The sequence below is a fragment of the Xyrauchen texanus genome, chromosome 45 (genome assembly GCF_025860055.1).
Source record: "Xyrauchen texanus isolate HMW12.3.18 chromosome 45, RBS_HiC_50CHRs, whole genome shotgun sequence".
Taxonomy (NCBI): Eukaryota; Metazoa; Chordata; class Actinopteri; order Cypriniformes; family Catostomidae; genus Xyrauchen; species Xyrauchen texanus.
In genome coordinates this window covers 11,554,776-11,570,676 of record NC_068320.1, presented here as the reverse complement: position 1 = coordinate 11,570,676, position 15,901 = coordinate 11,554,776, and the positions used below count along the sequence as shown (strand labels likewise).

The 15,901-nt window shown below is 38.2% G+C and overlaps 1 protein-coding gene across 1 annotated transcript in view; it reads right to left on the bottom strand.

Annotated features, from left to right (window-relative positions):
• Window positions 1-375: 375 nt before the first annotated feature.
• cdhr5-rs (cadherin-related family member 5, related sequence) overlaps window positions 376-15,901 on the bottom strand; it is a 34,483-nt gene continuing 18,957 nt past the window's right edge. Inside the window, exons 3-16 of the mRNA XM_052118695.1 lie at window positions 11,725-11,826; window positions 11,223-11,431; window positions 10,910-10,966; window positions 10,515-10,607; window positions 10,232-10,318; window positions 9,719-9,829; window positions 9,413-9,583; window positions 9,158-9,248; window positions 5,557-5,663; window positions 5,194-5,394; window positions 4,888-5,019; window positions 4,646-4,724; window positions 4,021-4,214; window positions 376-1,900 (exon numbers count right to left, since the gene is read on the bottom strand). Coding sequence (XP_051974655.1) covers window positions 1,178-1,900; window positions 4,021-4,214; window positions 4,646-4,724; window positions 4,888-5,019; window positions 5,194-5,394; window positions 5,557-5,663; window positions 9,158-9,248; window positions 9,413-9,583; window positions 9,719-9,829; window positions 10,232-10,318; window positions 10,515-10,607; window positions 10,910-10,966; window positions 11,223-11,431; window positions 11,725-11,791 — 2,322 coding nt within the window. The 5' untranslated portion in view covers window positions 11,792-11,826 and the 3' untranslated portion in view covers window positions 376-1,177. The remainder of the gene's footprint in view (window positions 1,901-4,020; window positions 4,215-4,645; window positions 4,725-4,887; window positions 5,020-5,193; window positions 5,395-5,556; window positions 5,664-9,157; window positions 9,249-9,412; window positions 9,584-9,718; window positions 9,830-10,231; window positions 10,319-10,514; window positions 10,608-10,909; window positions 10,967-11,222; window positions 11,432-11,724; window positions 11,827-15,901) is intronic.

The window sequence follows — 15,901 nt, the reverse complement described above, 5'->3', positions numbered from 1 at the left end:
CTTCCAAGAGCGACCCCTAGTGTCACTACATCGACACAACGTCTCGTTCCCTCCATCAGGGAATGGAGGTTACGACAGTAACCGAGACATTTCACAACTATGATTGTGATGTTGCTACCTCATTCCCATGGAACGTGGGTAATGTTGACAGACAGAAAAATAAAACACAAGAGATCGTTTATAGTGTGGCTATTTCACATCTTTGAAATCATTGCAAAGAACACTTTCATTTCATTACAGTCAGAAAATGTTGTTCAGTTATATACAGTATACAGGGATTTCTTTAGCCAGCAAAAGCATTCAGATTAGCTCCAGGATTATGTGGAGATACTAAGATTGCCATTGTACCTATCATAAGATCTCCAAAAGCCCTACGCACCAGAATGTCCTACAACCAAACTACAATTGAATCATATTGCAATATATTTTACAAGTTTTACCTTTTGGGCAGGTCAAACATGGATATTACTCTATTGTCATTTTTTACTCTATAAGTATTTATTTTCCTAATGCTACAATTCATTGTGTCAGGAAAAATTACAGTACATTTGTTAACCGCATATTTGGTCACTGCAACATTTGACTCTTTAAACCTACAACATATCTGTTTGAGTCTTATTGTTCATTAAATCAATGTCAAGTTAAATCAGAAAATTCCAGTCATAGTACAAATTTATTTAGATTATGTACTCCGTCTACTTACATTTTTGACAGAAATGTCAATCTGAATATCTTAATCTACTGTAAAATACAAGAGATGGATACAATATTCAAATGTCAATGCAAATTTACTGTAGCAAGAGCATTTTTCAATTTTTCCTTAATGGCAGTTGCCCAAGCTTCGATCATGTGCTTAATTAAGGCTGATCATGTGCAGTCCACAAAAAACATAGCATTCTTTGACCAGTCCAACATGAAGAGAAGAGAAATATAAAATGTAATTTGCGTAAATATCTACACTACCATTTTTCTATGAGTTTTTTGCTATTTCCCTTTTGGATCCTTTTCCATATTTTTATATGTAGAAGGATTTGGCTTTTTCATTATAGCAACATGTTTAAAATATTAAAATTCAATCGAATCATCCACAAAAGTTAACATTCCTGTGGTTGAGGAGTCAGATTTGAGATTCATCTGCTCTGTGGGTTCATCATTTGATTTCAATTGTTCAAATGATTTATTGAATCTTCTCTTTCCAATCAGTTTCCTTCTTTTGGTCCATTGTAAACTGGTTTTGTCCATGTTTGTGATAGTCCCTTAGTTCATTAGGCTCGTCATCCAGTGTGTCTTCATCAACGCTGCTGTATATGACAGAGAGCATGTCCTTGTATGGATTTCCATCATCATCACTGTCATCTCCATAATTTGCAACGCCTTGTAGTATATATTTTTCTCTGGACCCTACAGAAGGATTTGGATAACAGATGTGATTACCTGAAACTTTCTCAGAATTTGCAGCAGTATTTTCTATCACCATTGCTTTAGTGATGAAAGTAGACTGCTGTAAGACAGGCATGAAAGGATCCTCTCTTGTCTCCATTTGACTATCTCTGATCAAAATCTGCCCTTCCTCTTTTCTGGGCAAAATCTCTTGACCTTCCTCATTCTTAAAAGAAACTGACGTTTCAGCTGCTTTCTCATAGGTCAAAACAGAGGATGAGTTGTTTATTGATGTTATTTCTGGAATCACCAGGATGGGTAGCATGACTTGGAGGGGCATGGGGCTATCAGACTCTCTAGAGCCGCATGCTCTGGTTGGTGGAGAGGGGATTTCATCTCTTTTAGTGTACAGTCCATATTTTCCAGTCAAACCATTGGAACTTGGGAATTCATAGCCGACGTATGCCTCATTGTGGTAGGAGGCGTCCTCTATGAGTGGAATGGAACATCCTGAATTGACCTGTTGACCACAGAGAAAGGGCATGTAAGGTCTCCTTGAATAACCTTGCAATTCATCTGATGAGGTCCAGTGCTGATTACAGTAAATGTATACCTGTATTCCTTTGTCTAAATTGATAAACATATATATAAAATGTTTGCTTGACAAAGCCAATAAACTGTTATTCTGCAAATATGGATTTAGGAACACTTAACACCTAAAATCCCAATGTCAAAATTAAAATTTGCTTTTAAAATAATTTAAAGGGATAGTTCACTCAAAAATGAAAATTATCTCATGCATAATTTACTCACCTTCATGCCATCACAGATGTGTATGACTTTCTTTCTTCTGCTGGACACAAACAAAGACTTATAGAAAAATATCTCAGCTCTGTAGGTCCATACAATGCAAGTGAATGGTGGGCAGACATTTGAAGGTCTAAAAAGAGCATAAAGGCAGCATAAATGTAATCCATAAGAGTGGTTAAATCCATGTCTTCAGAAGCGATATAATAGGTTTGGGTGAGAAACAGATCAATATTTAGAAATAAAAAGGACTCACCCACACCTATCATATCGTAAGACATGGATTTAACCACTGGAGTCATGTGGATTACTTTTATGCTGCCTTTATTTTCTTTTTAGATCTTCAAACTTCTGGCCACCATTCACTTTCAATGTGAGGACCTACAGAGCTGAGAAATGTATTTCTTCTAAAAACCTTTGTTTGTGTTCAGCAGAAGAAAGTCGTCCAGAGATTATTTAGCATAGATGGACCACTTCTTTTAAAATGAATGGGAGAAATTGGAACACTCATCCAAGGAGCTCTGAGCCCCCAACTGTAAACGGATGTAGAAGGGAAGTCCCTCCTTACAGTAAAAAAGCCAATCAGCTTTTAGATACAAACATCACCTAGCAATCAATTATAGAACAAGTATGCGTATTATCTATACAAGCCAGGAAAATTGTGTTTTATAAGTGTAATATGAGGTAAAGCATCACAATTTGTGATAACTGTGTTGTCAGATTTTATTTCTGATTTGATATAAGTTATTTTATGTAATCTTGACCAACCGTTTTTTTTAATTTTGGTCTCTCTATTCAAGTAAATAGGAGCTGCACTAGCATGACTGGAAATAGCCTCCCGAATAGCCTCCCGAGAGCAAAGATGGACGATAGTGGACTGACTTGCTAGAAAGAATTTGGTCATACACATCTAGGATGGAGTGAGTGTGAGAAAAATGATGAGGTAATTTTCATTTTTCTGTGAACCATCCCAACTTTTGGGCAAGGATTTTGGCAAGCCAACATCAAAGTTTGTCCTGACAAACTTTCCTTTTCTAGATAACAATTGCACAACATCACTTAAAAATACTTGAAAATGAAACACAATTCAATTTGCATACATATACAATACCAATTACAAAGTGCAATATTCCACATATCAAACACAGGGGATCATGCTCTGTATAGTGACCGGCTTAAATGTTGTACCAAATTAAATGATGTTTTTCAAAATCCATCACATTAAAAAACTCATTTAAACCAGCCTTTATAAAGAGTGCACATCACTTTCCCAGCAAGCACATCTCACCTTCACAAGGGACAGTGGCACTTCAGAACACGTCTAGCTACTTAATGTCAAGTACTTACCTGCTGGAACCATCTTAAGCTCTACATAGGAGGAATTAAAGAGGGATGTAAGGGGAAGCTGACAAGTACAGGAGGAGTTTTTTTATTGTTTGGCAGTGATATAGTGTTTTTAGTATTTCATTTGTTGTTGAAAGTCTTGCAACAATTCTTCCAATCAAAAACTTTTGGTTAATTTTAAGTTAATTAATTTAATAGTTTATTAGTTAATTTAGTTATTAGTTACTGCAAAGGTTTTACTTGAACTTTGTTAGGATGAATACATTTTCATACTGTACATTGAAGCAGGTCGCCCAAAAACATCAGTTTTAAATTGATCCCAATGCTATATGGATAATAAAAAGCACTGATCAGTTTCGAATCTTTCACACATTTACCTGTTTTAGTGGGCTGTTTTATAAAGTACTGTTTTACACATGTGTATACAGTTATTGATTTTTGACAGTATGCTCTGAGAAGACAGTTACTTTGATATAAATCAGCACTTACTACATTAGGGTGCTTTCCCAGTGGTACAGAGCCCCTGTCTTCTGGATCCTGTCTTTCTCTCCGTCGCTTTGCCAGCCAGAGGAGGATAAAAAGTGTTGTCATGGCCGCTATCAGAACAAGAGCAGCAATGCCACCAGCCATACCCACATTCATGTCTCCAGATGGCTGTTCTTCTCCAAACTGACTTCTGGGAACTGCCAGAGAGTTTAGAGCAGAAAAAGAAGATGATGTCCACCAACTAGACCCGGACTAAACCATGGAAACATGGACATTTTTGCTGTTCCTTTAAGTAGGGTAGACTGTCTATATTGTTCCTTATTTGTCAGTTTTGTGTCTTACACCTTCCAGCGATGTATTATTTAGTTTAAACCAAATTACTGCCAAAAGGGTAGGCAGTAAAGAACTGAAGGAGGGCAGAGTAATAATGAGAACAAAATGAGAGTAAATCTAATTTAACATACTTCAAGTCTCTTACAGATCAGCCAGGAATAATCAAATCAAACAGATGGACCATCATCTGAGAATGATCCATCTTAAGGTTTGATCTTTATTAAACAGAAATTTTAAAATTAACAAAGAATGTCTCTAAAGGGTGTTTAGATATATTTTCACTCTATTTACCTACCTGGTTGCCCCATCTGTAGAACTTCTATGTCTACTGAAGCATGGGCAGTCTCACCTGACTCTTCATCTATTGCAATCACCTGTGGTAAAGGTTGATCATCAGGGATACCATGAAATGAGTAATCCTATCAATGGAGACTATATTAATAGAACCTCTTGTCTTGCTATTTTGTATATGGTTAAGGCTGTGAACAGTTCCTGTGTAGTTTTTGAGGACCTATTGTTCTATTTAGCCATTGTCACCTCCATGATGTGTCGATCAAAGGCTCTAAGGTGGTCAGTCTTTGCAATCACAATGCCATCCTGGGTGATGTGATACAGTTTATCTGTGCCCATCATGGGTTTCACTGTGTAGTAGACTTTTGGGTTGATTCCCTGCAAAACAGCAATACAAATGATAAATGATGTTTTAAATGAAGGTTTGGAGACAGATAAAACATATTTGTGAAGACTATCATTTAATTAATGATTCTTTGACATCTTAATGCTATTTAAAGAATATTTCTGAAGGTTATTTTAATATATGTTTTAAAAAGAATTTGACTGTACATCTCTGAAGTCTCTATCGATGGCCTGGACAACCAGGACTTGATTCCTGTAGGTAGTGACCAGTGTAGCAGGGCTGGCGTTCTCGATGAGGAACCCTTTGTAGATGGTCTTGTTGAAGTAAGGAGCAAATTGGTTTTCAGAAATCACATGTACTAGTGCTGTTGCCACAGAATATTTCTTGGGGTCGTTCACTTGCCCAACCTGTTGGGATTTGCAAATTACATCAACAGTAATTATGAGTCACTCAATATGACACTTTAATATAGCACATTTATTTTTCAAATCAATTTCCTTTTATTATCTGTACACATTAAATTATAAGATATATTTATGTGTTAAAATTACCATTTATCTTTACCATACCATTATGCGCAGCCTGAACGAAGGGGTGAGGAGTCTGTTTTCCACACGTTGCCGAAGAGTGATCTCTCCCGTTTCAGGGTCAATTGTAAATCTCCCATTGTCATCACCTGTGAAAAAATATATACATTAAGTTGTAATCTTGATCAATATTAAAGAGTAAATTCAAAGACTAGGTGAACTCAAAATGGGAGTTTTGTGGCTAGTAGCATTGAGGTCATATACAGAATGCTATGTGACTAAATTAACATTTAGCTGATACACACATTTTAAATATATAGTTTTTCTCTTCTGGGAAAACAAACTAAAAATATACATTACATATCTTTCATCAACCAAATTATAGTCCAATAAAATGCTCTTTAGAATGAGAACATCAGCTCCCCCTAATATCATGCACATCTGACTTTCAATAGCAAGTAGCAAATCATTTGTCATGTCTGTCACACAATTTAAAAGATATTGTCTACTTAAAAGAAAAAAAGAAGGGACAACCCATTTGATATGTCCCTCCAGGGCCATAGCTACTATAGACATTGAGAGGGATGGGTCTTTCAATGTTCAATTCTTACAATTTTAGGTTTGGTTCCCCCAATCCTGAATACTGAATTCCTGGAAAATGTCCTGTTTCAACATATCATACTTCGACACAGAAAAGAAAACTGCACTAGTCATCTAGTGGAGTGGTGCTGGTGTAGTGGGCTAAAGCACTATACTGTTAAGCAGAAGGTTGTTGGTTTGATCCCCACAGCCACCACCATTGTGTCCTTGAGCAAGGCACTTAACTCCAGGTTGCTCCAGAGGGATTTTCCCTGTAATAAGGGCACTGTAAATCGCTTTGGATAAAAGCGTCTGCCAAATGTATATATGTAAATCTTAATTATTACAACAAATAAAAAAACTTGACTTGGTCTGATGAAAATTCACTAAACGAATTAGTCAAATATACACTCACCTAAAGGATTATTAGGAACACCATACTAATACTGTGTTTGACCCCCTTTCGCCTTCAGAACTGCCTTAATTCTACGTGGCATTGATTCAACAAGGTGCTGAAAGCATTCTTTAGAAATGTTGGCCCATATTGATAGGATAGCATCTTGCAGTTGATGGAGATTTGTGGGATGCACATCCAGGGCACGAAGCTCCCGTTCCACCACATCCCAAAGATGCAGTGAACTCATTGTCATGTTCAAGAAACCAATTTGAAATGATTCGAGCTTTGTGACATGGTGCATTATCCTGCTGGAAGTAGCCATCAGAGGATGGGTACATGGTGGCCATAAAGGGATGGACATGGTCAGAAACAATGCTCAGGTAGGCCGTGGCATTTAAACGATGCCCAATTGGCACTAAGGGGCCTAAAGTGTGCCAAGAAAACATCCCCCACACCATTACACCACCAGCAGCCTGCACAGTGGTAACAAGGTATGATGGATCCATGTTCTCATTCTGTTTACGCCAAATTCTGACTCTACCATCTGAATGTCTCAACAGAAATCGAGACTCATCAGACCAGGCAACACTTTTCCAGTCTTCAACTGTCCAATTTTGGTGAGCTCTTGCAAATTGTAGCCTCTTTTTCCTATTTGTTGTGGAGATGAGTGGTACCCGGTGGGGTCTTCTGCTGTTGTAGCCCATCCGCCTCAAGGTTGTGCGTGTTGTGGCTTCACAAATGCTTTGCTGCATACCTCGGTTGTAGCGAGTGGTTATTTCAGGCAAAGTTGCTCTTCTATCAGCTTGAATCAGTCGGCCCATTCTCCTCTGACCTCTAGCATCAACAAGGCATTTTACGCCCACAGGACTGCCTCATACTGGATGTTTTTCCTTTTCACACCATTCTTTGTAAACCCTAGAAATGGTTGTGCGTGAAAATCCCAGTAACTGAGCAGATTGTGAAATACTCAGACCGGCCCGTCTGGCACCAACAACCATGCCACGCTCAAAATTGCTTAAATCACCTTTCTTTCCCATTCTGACATTCAGTTTGGAGTTCAGGAGATTGTCTTGACCAGGACCACACCCCTAAATGCATTGAAGCAACTGCCATGTGATTGGTTGATTAGATAATTGCATTAATAAGAAATTGAACAGGTGTTCCTAATAATCCTTTAGGTGAGTGTAGCTCCAAGCAGCAATTTCTGGGGCCAAGTACTTAAACAGTAGATTAAGCAGCTAAGCAAGCATAGGAATAATCCAGTGAGACCCAAATCATCATTTTAAATCAAGCAGTTTGAAGGTAATTTTATATTTGTTTTAATACATTTTAACCACTAGGTGGCGCCATCCTGGAATTTCAAATGATATCTCAGTGCATCATCATGAGGTCAAGGTTTGTGTGAGGTTTGTTATTGGTATCCTGATTTTAGCCAAAGTATACAAAAGTTATAAGCAAAGTATACAAAAGTTATAAGCAAAAAAAGCAATTTTCCAAATTTCTGCACCACTGGGTGGTGCTCCGCCCACACGGCTCAGTAACCCTCAGGGCATGGTGGCGATGAGAAATACTAAGTTTCGTTTCAATATGCCAAAGTGTTGCAGAGATACAGCCTCAGATCCTATTTGGCATCTTGACATCTACTTCGTTGATGCGTTTGTCTATACAAAATCTTTTGAAACTTAAAGGTTTTTAAGTAGGTTTTACATTTAAAATTTTGGACAGAAAGTATGCATGACCATGACAAATTGGATATCACCGTATTCGGCATGATGCAAGGAATCTATAGAGTGCAGTCACAGGGCAATAGGCCAAACAATTTGAATGTTATAAGCATGTTTATACATTTCGTAATATATTTTTATCACAAGGTGGCACTGGCCCCAAACTTTGCAGATACATTCAGGGCATTATACCGATGAAGCTAACAAAGTTTTGTAACAATATGCCATTTCTTTTGTAAAATACAGCAATTTGCAACTAAATAAAACATGTCTGACACCCAATATGGCCGACCTAGGAATATCTGGTATAATTTGTCTCTGCATGCCCAAAGGAATCTAAAGAGACCAATTGCATGATTTTAGGCCAAACTATTCAGAAATTATAAGCAAAAATAGCCATATTTCATATCTCTTGACCAGTAGCTGCACAGATACAGCTTAAGTCCATTTTGGTGTACTCACTGTCGACTTCATTGATGCGTTATTCAAGAATGGTATGGTCTATCAAAAAGCTTTTGATTACTTTTTTCACCAGAACCCCTAGATGGTACTTGGAAAAATGTAATGTAAGTCGGTCATACGGCCTAAGAAAGAATTAAATTCTTAAATGGCAGAACATTTAGTGGGCAGAGCTTTTAGGATATGGTTTAAAAGGTATAGGCCAAAACGTGACGCAACTTTGAACTGTTGGTGATGTTAGATGTTTTGAGTTAGAGAGTTCAATTTTGCTTTGGTTTTTGTTCAGACTATCCTCTATCAGTGTGCCAAATTTCACAACTTTCCTCACAAGGGTTCTATGGGCTGACACAGACTCCCAGCCAGATAATAATAATGATAATAATAATAACAAGTTGATTGGCCCATAATAACTCATAGCAATATATAAGTGGTAAATAGAGAGCATTAATGAGCTCTTAGAGCTCACATGTGATATTTAACTCACCAGACAGTATGCAGTAGACCAGAGGAGTCTGGATGTCTTTGTCTCCATCCTCAGCATGTATGGGACCAGGTGAGAAATACAGAACAGCATCCTGCAACATGAAGAGCGTATAGCCTGTTTAAACGTTACATTTGAATGCACATACAGTTTCTGTTTTTGGATATAAAGTCATTTCAGCGAACCCACACTTAACCTCTCAAACGTTACATTACCCCCTTCAAGCTTTGTTCTGGATAATGAAATGAGAGTATATACCTCATCTGTCTCTGTGATGTTGACAGTGTAGACAGGGTTGGTGCAGATGGTATGATCACCATCTTCATAAACAGGAGCGCAGGGCAGAAAGTGTGGATACTGGTCATCACCATCTAGAACATTCACTGTGACTGTAGCTGTTGTGCTGTACTTTTCTTTTGTGTTCATTTCCTGATGGTAAATGTAAAAAATAAAAAATAATCCAGAAACAGTACCACCTTTTGGGGTTTTGTAATCAAACTTATTGTCAACCACACGAATATCTTGTGTGTGCATATGTAATTGATTCATATATTGTTCACATACCAGAGCATATATGACCACCTGCAGCTGGGTTTTGGTCTCAAAGTCTAGTGGTTTGTCCAGAATCACTATCCCACTGTTGGGCAGATCTATTCTGAAGTAGCTGGCATCAGGCTATATGACAGAGACAGTGCTGTCAATGTTCTCGTGGATTGTGGTGAGTCAAATTCACTAAAGGTGAAGTCAGCTAATATATTGATTCACAGCAAATGTATATCATGTATACGTACAGTATAATGAGAATGCCTAGCATAAGGGCAAATGTTCATGGCCTGAAAGGTATTTAGACACTTAATCTAATTAAAAATGTTATTGCAAAAATATCAGTCAAGTGGCAGTTATTTTAAAGAAAGATAAGCACAGTTATGTGATGAACTACACCTGTTTTTTTATTTTTTTACATATTTACTTGTATTTATCTGCTTTTGTTGAGCAGATAGATTGATTCTAGGCTACTGCAGAGCTTTTACTCAGCCTGTCCCCTGTAATTTTGTTCTTATTATATGTGTCACTCACTGAGGATTTATCAGTCATATAAGTGATCGTGTCTCCGTCAGCATCTTTGGCTTTCACTGTGAACACCATCGAATTTACAGCCATCAGCTGTGGGAAGAGTGACTGTGTGAGTTCGAGTATCAGGTCATGACTGTGAAGTCGGAGCTTTCATATAATTCAGAGTTTACAACGTAATTACGAGTTCTACAAAGACGTGAACACTTTTTATAAGCTGGAATCTTGTAATTACGGTAATTCTGACTTGATGTGAATACACCATAAAGATGGACAGAAATTACTTTACTTCGCTTATGTATCTCGGCTGAATGGTGTCTTCAAGAAAGTGTGGCATGTTGTCATTTTCATTCAATATCTCCACCATGATTCTGTATCGACTCTGAAATAAGAATAAGAATAACATAATAACAGCAATACTCTAAGTGTTTTTAGTTACTTTTTTACTGGAAAAATGCTTCATGTACACAACCAGTCAAAAGTTTGGACACTTGTTGGTTGAGTGTGCAGTGCTTCTTTTGAATATGGTTAAATATAACAATAAAACAAACAAAATCTGCCCATAGGCTTTCAAAATCAGGATACACTACTAATTAATGTATAACTGAGTATCATTAGTTTTAGAATATGAAGGCTAGTATACTAGTATACTAAGTTGATAAAACAGACTTTTTAGAATGGTACCCGTATTGTTTCATCTTCGTAACATGCCAAAGCAGCTATCAGGACTGATCCAAGGACCTATACAGTAGATCACAACAACAACAACAACAAAAAATTATTAGGTTACATGGACAGGTTAGTGTACATTTTGCATAGAATTAATCATTTCAATAATTATACTTATTACTAAACTAACATCTTTTCTAACTAAAATATAATCAACAAATGACCACTGGATTTCAACAAACACTTTGGCTCATAACACCTCTACTGCTTTCCTGCTTTGTTAAAAAGTCCTTCCATATGATGATATCACAACACTTGTTTTAATCACCTCTCGATCTAAGGTCCTAGAAAGTGATGAGTTCAGTCTGATTGTTCGGCCCTCGAGGTAGAACCAATCAGCACTCTCTCCTGTGAGACACAGATGAATGCTATTGGCTCCTGGGTCTCCATTGATACTGAAGTTGGCTATGAACTCTCCTGTAGGACTATTCTCTCTGACCGTGGCAAATATATCCTGACCACCAAGGCATAGGCTGGCTGCCATTCAGACAAGAGACTGATTAGATTATTAGAACAGCACAAATCATCCACAAAATCAATCCATAACAGACTGTACAGCTACATTTTAAAGAAAAAAAACATCTGTAATAATATAAGACTACAGGCATTTGAGTGGACGCTCAATAATACTCAATACTAGAATAGAGTAGTTCAAGCCTCATAAACATTTGTAGCACATATATTAGTTCACTAACAGTCAAATTATCCCAGAGCACAGATTCAGAGTCATGTAGCTGTTGTAACATTCTGATTTTAAAAGATGTGTTTACCTTTTGCGATGTGATAGAATATGTTTAGAGCCATCTGGCAGAGAAACAATCTCCATGGCGTCAGCATGGCTAATGTTCCCCTGGGCTCCCGTCTCCTCCCAACTGTGGAAGAAAAAGCCAAACCCTGACAGTAAATCACTCAAAAGGATTTAAAGTGCTCCAATTTCATTTAATAAAGAACAGATTTTCTTATTCAGTCAAAGATCAATTGAAATCATAAGATTGCCAAACCATATATATATAGTGCTGTGAAAAGTATTTGCCCCCTTCCTGATTTCTTCTATTTTTGTGCATTTTTCATACTAAATTGTTTTAGATTTTCAAACAAGATATAACATAAAACAAAGGCAAACTTAGTAAACATTTATTAAAGCAAAAAAGTTATCCAACACCTATATCACCCATGTAAATAACTAACTGCCCCCTTAAACTTAATAGCTGGTTTTACCACCTTTAGCAGCAACAACTGCAACCAAACGCTTCCGATAACTGGAGATCAGTCTTTCACAACGCTATGGTGGAATTTTGGCCAACTCTTCATCACAGAACTGCTTTAGTTCAGACACAATGGAAGATTTTCGACCATTAACTGCCTGTTTAATGTTCTGCCACAGCATCTCAATCGGGTTTAAGCCAGGACTTTGACTAGGCCACTCCAAAACTTTACTCCTACCCTTATGCTTTTGATCATTGTCTTGCTGCATAATCCAGTTGCCCTTGTGCTTCAAATCACAGACTGATGATCAGATGTTCTCCTTTAGGATTTTCTGGCAGAGAGCAGAATTTATGTTTCCCTCAATTATTGCAAGTCACCCTGGCCCTGAAGCAACAAATCATCCCCACACCATCACACTACCACCACCATACTTGACCGTAGGTATGATGATCTTTCTGTGAAATTCTGTGTTTGATTTACACCAGATGCAACAGGACACCTCAAAAGGTTTGAGGATCATCAAGGTGTGTTTTGGCAAAATTTTGAGCCTTAATGTTCTTCTGGATTAGCAGTGGTTTTTGCCTCGCCACTCTTCCATGGATTGCATTTAAGCCCAGTGTCTTTCTGATAGTGGAGTCATGAACAGTGACCTTTACTGATGCAAGAGAGGCCTGCAGTTCCTTGGATGTTGTCCTTGGCTTTTTGTGACTTCCTGGATGATTTGTCGCTGTGCTCTTGGATACATTTTGGAAGGTCGGCCACTACTGGGAAGGTTCACTACTGTGCCAAGTTTTCTCCATTTGGAAATAATGTCTCTCACTGTGGTTCTTTGAGTCCCAGAGCCTTTAAAGTCCTTCCCAGACTGATGTATTTCAATAACATTTTTCCTCATTATTTCTGGAATTTCTTTTGACTTATGCATAGTGTGCTACTGAGTGAGATCTTTTAGCCAACTTCATGCTGCTGAAAAAGTTTTATTTGGGTGTTTTTGATTTGATTGAACAGGGCTGGCAGTAATCAGGCCTGGGTGTGTCTAGTCCAGCACCATTATGAATGCAGTTTCATAGATTTGGGTGTTTAGTAACCAAGGGGGGCAAAGCTTTTTTCACACTGGCCCAGTTGATATTGCATAACTTATTTTATTCAATAAATAACATTATTATTTAAAAACTATATTTTGTGTTTACTAAGATGCCTTTGTTTTATGTTAGATTTTGTTTGAATTTTTGAAACAATTAAGAATGAGACATACACAAAAACAGAAGAAATTAAGATGGGTGCAAATACTTTTTCACACCATTGTTCTGTTGAGTCTCACCAGCTGCTGTTGCCATGATGTTGACTTGATATCAATAAGTTAAGTTATTAAGATAAGTCAGTAATATATCAAACAGTTTAATACACAGAATGGCTAGAATCTCACACATTCTCTTCTCACACGTTTGTTTGCTTGTGTTTAAGCTTTAGTCCTGTTTAGTCTTCACTTCAGGGCCTTTTCTAGTACCTATTATGGTGTCTTTAGCCACTGTCAAGTCACCCGCCTGGCAGTGATGTGTTATGTGAAATCCAGGTTGCTCTTTTTATCTGCGACCTTCCACCTCAAACACACCACATAAAACCTTTTTCAAATCCTCATAATACCTGTTAAGCTGCCTAAGAGCTGTTTTTCCTCCCAAGTTTTGCTGCCTGACCAGGCGGAACTAAACCAAACAACTTTGTCATTTGAGTAGAAGGATCATATAATCTTGCAGATTGTTTTTATGCTACAACATAATTGTATATTCTTAGTCTATTAGACTTTTTTCAGTTGGACAGAAACTCATTTGCGGGAATGTTGTTATAGCACATGGCTGCTAGAGGGCACCATCACTCACTCCTTCCTTGGTCAGATTATTAATGACAATCGTACTTAAACTGGTTAGGGTCAAAAATACACCTTGCGACCCTATAAGATCCAGGGTAATCTTATTCCCATCTTTTCCACTAAATACTGGAGACTAAGTTGGCTATGGTCAAGTTCACTGCTTAGCTGGCTTATAGTTGTTTACCACCATGGACGTCCATCTCTGACATCAGAGCTGGGATGGCCCACCTAATCACGAGCCTGGCCCACCCCAAATCACAAGCCTCCCCCACCCTCTGGCCCACCATGACTATCACTTGGCCCTCCTTACAGCAACCTCATTTACCTTCGCCCCACAACTCAACCTCCCATCCCCCAACCCCATCCACCATGAGTTGGCCTCATTTACCTTCACGTGGGGCTGGACTGGGAAGATAAATTGACCTGGGATTTTACATAGCAACGGGCCCAAAATTTGTTGAGCGGGGTGGGGGGAGGGGGGTGTTCGCTGTTCTTTTCTGCATAACACGGCGTCTCATTTTAGCTTATCAAGGCCCATTGGATGAAGGATCCACCGGCCTGCTCGATTCTCCTGATGGCCAGTCCGGCCTTGATCGCCCCCAAAGTGCGTCGGCCCACCGGAAAAATGCCCAATATGCCAGAGTATCAGTCCAGCCCTGCCTTCACACCACAACTCAACCTTCCATCCCCAATCCCCGCCCAGCGTGAGTCAGCCTCATTTATGTTTGCCCAACAACTCACCCTCCAATCCCCCAACCCGGTCCACCATGATATGGCCTCATTTACCTTCGCCCCACAACTCAACCTCCCATTCCCCAACTCTGTCCACCATGAATCATCCTCATTTACCTTCACCCCAGCCCTCAACCTATCAAGTTGCCTATGCCTAGTTAAAAATCAAAGTATCCTCCACATTGTGTATCCTCGCCAAGATATAATCAATGAGTGTGTTATTAAATTTGAATACACTAAGAATGACTGTATGAAGACTCAATGTGATTAGGGATTAAATGGAACAGGAAGGAGGTCTCTGCCACAGCCAAGATTATGGGATTACAATGCAATATGATTTAATATTCTTGCTGTACACTCAGCTTGCTATTTAACATGCAAGTTTGTCTGAGTCTGATTGTGAGTGCAAATTGAAAACATTTGCCAAATTAATGCTCTTATGAATTTTAGCAGAAGTATACAAATATATGCAATTTAAATTCATTATGTTGGTTTGATTTGATTAGTCTAATCTCACACTTGAGAGCATTCGATATGGATCTGTCATCTGCAATGGAGAAAGTGTGCAAAATGTAGATTGACAGTACACTTTAAGAGAGTGTTAAAAGATTTGTTTAGACATCTTGCATTGGCTTGCTTATTTGAACTTGGCTGTGTTGTATCTGTAGTTTATTGTACTATATCACTTCTTTCCTAGCAGACAGCAATCGAAATAACATGCTTGCCATCGGTCGATTACAACAGTGTCAAACACAATGCTAAAGCGCTTTTGTACAGTAAGTCACTCTAAGAACGTCTGCTTAAATCCTTAAAGATACTAAATGATGACAGAATTGTCAAAAACGTAAAATAAAATCTATTTAAATGTCAAATGTAAAATCTGTGGAGTAGTAAACTTGGAAACACAATAGAAAGACACCTGCAACCCAAACAAAGTTGAGCTTGTTTAGAAACACAATTACCCCAGTTGTCTCTTTAGAGGAGGCTAGCCTATCAGACTCATTAGAACAGCTTTGGAAATTGACTCAACCATGGTGAGGTAATGAGAGTGAAGTCTTTGTATAACAGACTGTCTTGGCTTGGTTAAAATAATTAGTAAAGATAGATGCAATGGTCTTGTTGAAGTCAAAATGCCATTTATCGCT